The 6,320-nt window shown below is 43.6% G+C and overlaps 1 protein-coding gene across 1 annotated transcript; it reads right to left on the minus strand.

The window, feature by feature from the left end:
• Window positions 1–33: 33 nt before the first annotated feature.
• pdia4 (protein disulfide isomerase family A, member 4) lies at window positions 34–5,719 on the minus strand. The gene is made up of 11 exons (XM_062521315.1): window positions 5,632–5,719; window positions 5,417–5,532; window positions 4,721–4,892; window positions 4,421–4,626; window positions 4,105–4,243; window positions 2,547–2,752; window positions 2,281–2,439; window positions 1,957–2,108; window positions 1,718–1,874; window positions 1,293–1,526; window positions 34–625 (listed from the first exon to the last, which is right to left on the minus strand). The coding sequence occupies exons 2-11, from the start codon at window positions 5,496–5,498 to the stop codon at window positions 213–215; spliced, it is 1,920 nt and encodes a 639-aa protein (XP_062377299.1). The 5' UTR covers window positions 5,499–5,532; window positions 5,632–5,719; the 3' UTR covers window positions 34–212.
• Window positions 5,720–6,320: the final 601 nt, after the last annotated feature.

Here is a 6,320-nt window from a genome sequence, read left to right on the forward strand (position 1 = left end):
TTTCAGATTTGAATACAGTTAAACGAGACTTCCTTCACATTTTAACATTTTATTTAAAAAGAACTTAGAAATTTTGTATACAGTGCGTGCTTCCGCAATGGAAAAAAGAACATGTCAGTAACAACTGTTACAACCGCATCAAATCACCACTTTTTTTTCTGGAAGTTAATTCATTGTCCCAGAAACTGCAGTTCATGGTCCTTCAAAAACCCTTAAAGTTCATCTTTTTGTGATAACTTTGTAGCATGCTCCTCTATAAATTTACTGAGCGCCTCCACATCTCGTTGGCCTCCTTCCAATTTGATAGGACTGTCCTTTTTGTTGCTGGGCGCAAAGTATATTGTTGGGAAGCCCTCCACTTTGAAGCTGTCGTGAGGCACATCATTGGCAGTAGTATCCATTTTAGCAATGACCAAGTTTTTCTCATTCTTGTACTTCTTGCCCAGAGCGATGTAGTCAGGCTCCATCTTCTTACAGTGTCCGCACCAAGGGGCATAGAATTCTATGAGGACGTCTTTCTTTTTGTCCATGACGATCTCGTCAAAGGTCTTGCCAACCACAACCTTGACTGGTCCCTTGTTACTTTTTGGAATGGGTTGCGATTTAACAATTGGTTTTAGCTTGCCTGCAAATATGGAGATAAGATACATACATCACCGACCACTCAGAAGTCAGAGATACAGTGGGGAGAATAAGTATTTGAACCCAAGCTAAAGTTGACTAAAAAAGAGGAATATAAAAATCATCTTTTGGGGCACCAAGATAGCCCCGAAGTGGCCCCAGTTAGCACCGCGCCAAGAGGTGTGAAAGAAATGATCCCTGGCACGGCCTGGCTAGCTCGGCTTTGGCCCGACGTTCTGAAAGGGGCTATGGAGCATCAACCAGGCTAATAGGCTAACTGAAAAAAACACCATGTCAATCTCTAGGTATGGTGAAGGGTATGTGGTGATGTGGGGCTATTTTAATTCCAAAGGCCAAGAGAACTTATCAGGATGTATAGTATCCTGGATCCATGAAATTGCTGGCCTTCCTGATCTTCCTGATTCTGTGTGAATTTAACATAGGGGTCAAACATTTATGTCCCCTGTATTTTAAGGAAGAACATTCATTTATGTACGATACAATTTTAAAAAGTCAACTTTAGCATGGGTTCAAATACTTCCCACTGTACAGTTGGCAAGAAATATACATGTTCAAATTTTAAACAAACATTTACTTTAACCCATTTCTATTTATATGTACGTATATATAAAAAAAATAAAAAATAAAAGCCACACACACTCACAACTTACCTTTTTTAAAGGCCATGACAAAATCTCTGAGCACGTCGGAATCCAACTCCTCAGGTTCCATTGCATACTTCTTTCCCCCATCTCCTAGAATAGCAGCGTTCACGTCCTCCCCGCTGTCACTCAGCCCCAGGCTCTTCAGCTCGTCTGCGTAGTCTTCCTCATCAGCGATGGCAAACGTGTACTCGGGGAAGTCCTTCGCCACCTCTAACACTTTACTCCTCCAGAACTGCGTGGCTGCACAAGACAGAATGGCAGAACAGCTGAATAAGTTGTCCAAATGTGGGTTATTTGAAACATTTCTTTCTAAAGCATCATGGGGTCAAGATGAGAAATGGGTTTAAGACTAAAGAGCCCTACTCTAGTCTGGAAACAATTCAAAAAGTACATTTCAATTTCAAAAAAGGAATAACAACTACAACACTTACCTTTTCTGTAGTCAAAGCTAAAATCTACACCATAATACACCACAACCAGTGGCCTCTTTGTGTAACGCTTGGCATCATTGCTCTGTTTTCGGTGACCAACTAAGGGCAACACGTTCTTCTTGAAGAAGTCTTGAATCTCTGATGAAGATGTAGAATCCTGCAAGAATATGTCACTATGAGACCAGTTTAAGCTACAGTGGAACAGCTGAAATGACACACATCAAGCATCGTAAATGCACCTTAATGGCAAGTGACTTGGACTCTGGCTCATGCTTGGAGCGGAACTTCTCCGGCTGCACAATGACCACCTGTCCAGATGAGGCCTTCAGAAACTTGGCCACGTCACTACTGAAAGTGTGCCTGAACTTGTAGTCATCTCTCAAGACATTGCCTTGAAAACAAACAAATAAACAATGTATTGATTATAGCTCATGGTTTATGTTATAACCCACGGCACTGATCAAGGGTTGGGGGGGGGGCGGGGGGGGGGTTGTCATTTAGAGTTAGTCATCAGTTAGATCTAGCAGAGGAAAAGTTACGATGGCGTAAGAGGTTATACGTACAAGCTTCCATGTATAGTTCAAGCGCAGAGTCTCCTTCACTTGAGAAAACACCTACAATGATCGCATCATCTCCATCTTTGACCAACTCTTGGACTTGTTTCACAGACTGAATTTGCTTCGATGGAGGACCTGCCTGGTCACTCATGTAGTCCACGATGCCTGAACAGACAGCACGCAAACCACAGATTATTCACCACGACACAATTCACAAACACCACAAGAAGCAAAACATGAGCAGTTAAAAGTAAACAGACAAAAATACCTACCCAAGTGCTCTCTTGGCCCATTGTATTCAAAAGGCTTGCCCTTTCTAAACATTTTCAAGGTTGGATAGCCAGACACATCATATTTAGTGGCCACTTCAGGCTCTTCGGTGGCATCAACCTTGGCCAGTAGAATTGGCGGCGTGCGAGAGCTGAGCTCCTTGGCGGCCTTCTCGTACTCTGGGGCCAGGCGTTTACAGTGGCCACACCTGGGGGACAGAGCAAACATGGGTCATGCTTACCTTTCTGCCGTGCTGATTACGGAACATAATGGCTCTGAGATTTAAGGACAGATGAAAGTTCCTTACTAGCATACATTTTATTTTGTGCTTCTTTTTGGCACTTGTACATGACTTGGCATGAGGCTGTACACCACCAATGTACACCAGCACTATGTAAACCAGCACTATGTACACCAGCACTATGCACACCAGATTCACACCACCACTATGCACACCAGCACTATGCACACCACCACCATGCACACTACCACTATGCACACTACCATTATCCACACTATGTACACCAGCACTATCCACATTATCCACACTATGTACACCAGCACTATTCACACTATGCACACCACCACTATGCACACTAGCACTATGCACACTATGTACACTATGCACACTATGTACACCAGCACTATGCACACTATGCACACCAGCACTATGCACACTATGTACACCACCACTATGCACACTATGTACACCAGCACTATGCACACTATGTACACCAGCACTATTCACACTATGCACACCACCACTATGCACACTAGCACTATCCACACTATGTACACTATGCACACTATGTACACCAGCACTATGCACACTATGTACACCAGCACTATGCACACTATGCACACCAGCACTATGCACACTATGTACACTATGTACACCAGCACTATCCACACTATGTACACCAGCACTATCCACACTATGTACACCAGCACTATCCACACTATGTACACCAGCACTATCCACACTATGTACACTATGTACACCAGCACTATCCACACTATGCACACTATGTACACCAGCACTATGCACACCAGCACTATGCACACTATGTACACCAGCACTATTCACACCACCACTATGTACACTACCACTATGCACACTATGTACACCACCACTATGCACACTATGAACAGCACAACACCACTATGCACCACTGTGCACACCAGCACTGTACACCACCGCTATGCACACCACCGCTGCACTGTAACAGACTCAGTCTTAATGAGCTCTTAGTGCAGCTCCAGGTTCCTTTGATTGCAAGTGTGCACATAGAGCACTTACTGCAAGAACGTTGCTAAAGGAAAACGTCATACAGCAGGTGACCAAATCCCGCTGCTCACCACGGGGCATAGAACTCACCACATGGCATAGAACTCACCACATGGCATAGAACTCACCACAGGGCATAGAACTCACCACATGGCATAGAACTCACCACAGGGCATAGAACCAAAGATCCTTAATTATTGACGCTCCGCTTTAACCCTCTCTGATAGAACTCACCACAGGGCATAGAACTCACCACGGGGCATAGAACTCACCACGGGGCATAGAACTCCACCAGGATGATGTCGGCCTCGTTGACCACGTCATCGAAGTTGTCCTTCGTAAGGACCAGCGTGGCCTCTGGTGGTGGCTTCCAGTCTGGCTGTGCGACTTCTCTCACCTTCGCCACAATGGCTGCGTTCAGAAATGAAAGAGATGTTACGATCAGGCACTGGCCATTACGAGTGGGTCATAAAGTTTAACAGCAAACTTTTAACAACACGTTGCATGCGTAGGTCGTCAACTGTTTGAATACGATCATAAACATTGACTGGGAAAGAAGTTCCTTACATATTGAAACAGATTACATACCTTCTTGTGCCCGAGCTCCATCATAGTCCACAGTTTCTCCCTTCTTCAAAATTTTGAAAGTGGGATACCCTGAAACTTCAAATCTGCTTCCGAGAGTGCTCTCCTTGGTGGCATCAACTTTTGCCACAGGAATAGGTGGGTCGTTTTCCTTCAGGGTCTGTGCAATTTTCTCATATTCAGAAACAAATTGCTTGCAGTGTCCACACCTGTCCACAAAAAAAGTATGGACATCTGGTGAATCTTATAATTAATGCATCGAGTAAGCTGACTGTTACTTTAGGCCAAGCAGTGCGATCTTACCATGGAGCATAAAACTCGACCAGAACAGTGTCTTTGTCCGCTATGAAAGTCTCAAAATTACTATCTGTGAGAATCAGCACTCCGTTTTCCTCCTTAACTTCCGTGCTGTCCTCATCATCGTCCTCGTCATCATCCCCATCATCGTCCTCCTCTCCAATGTCCTCTACTGAATCTGATGACACAAGATTAAAGTTATAACACTCATGACACTAACTAGATGAAACCGATCGTGCACGTAATGACTCCCGAGGAAGTCTGGTTTACCTTGTTCTCGTGACTGAACTAACGCAAAGTTACCAACTACTTCAGAGCTGCGTGCATAACGTTGAGCGACGCCTTGATGTCACAGACGTGAGTCAGAATGAACCAGACTATCACCAGTATTACTGCCAGTGTAACATTAACGTTAATCTTTGTGTTGGGAAATTGTGGGAAGTTTCTGCATGCTGCCAACAGCGGTGAGCAAATAATATTGTGCTATAATGGCTAATACTGCAGACCGCATATTTTCCTAGCCTGATGGTGCACTGCACGTACATGCTGTCAAGCAATGGCAGCAGCAACTAGCATGCTAAGGGAACACCCTTCTGTCTGAGGTAAACACCAGTTATTTCTGCAATGATTAGCATAGTTATCGGGTTAATTGACATAAACGGTAACGTTGACGTTATTGCTCTCCACACATTAGGCACTTACCAGCATCATCTTCACTTCGACTGACCGCCACAAAGTGTGCTATGCCCAGCAACACAATGAATAACAATGTGATCTTTTTCATCCTCAATGGGAGACGTTCTCATACAACAGTCAACCTATGGGCAGAGAAATCAGTCAATTGCACCTAACAAGAAGAATGATATTGTTCCCTGCGCTAACGTTACTAGCCAAGCAATATAATGAAGGTAAGTTACCTCAACCTCGACAACGTTTTTATGCCAAGTTAACTTGTCTGACTTGCCACCCTGTCATTGGCTTATTCCTTGACGTTCTATCCAATCGCACCTCGCCACTCAAGTCTGGGAATCAAATACGTTCAAAGCCTCAATTGGTTGGATCAGTGCCATCGCTCCGATCTGAGATTTCATTGGATGCACATGAACAGGACAAAGACGTGACAGGAAAAGGATGCAAGTTTATCGACGTATCCAGCCAACCTAACCCAAACTTATCAGGCAAATAAGTTTTTGCTTCCCCGCCAACCCTGTCACGACTGAGTAAACTAAAGAAACATTTCTTGTAAATGTCTCTTTTTTTTGGATTTGTTAAACGCACTGTGGAGTGCCTGAAAACATACATAAACCTTCCTAAACCCAGAGCCACTGTTACAAGCTTGCCAACATTCTAACTGGTGTCTTTTGGCAACAATGTGAAATATAGTTCATGCATATATTCTGGGTGACAAGCAAGAAGGGCACGTGTTTATCTGTCCAGTCCTGCATATTACCATGTACAATCAAAAAATATTAAAGATGAAAGCGAGAATAATTCTTGAGATAATTTTAAGCACATATTCGAAAAAGTGGCAAATTGATGCATAGTGTAACCTCAATAACACAAAAGCAATTAACACAGATTATAACATTATCTTTATCAGTCTAAA

The sequence above is a fragment of the Sardina pilchardus genome, chromosome 19, assembly GCF_963854185.1.
Source record: "Sardina pilchardus chromosome 19, fSarPil1.1, whole genome shotgun sequence".
Taxonomy (NCBI): Eukaryota; Metazoa; Chordata; class Actinopteri; order Clupeiformes; family Clupeidae; genus Sardina; species Sardina pilchardus.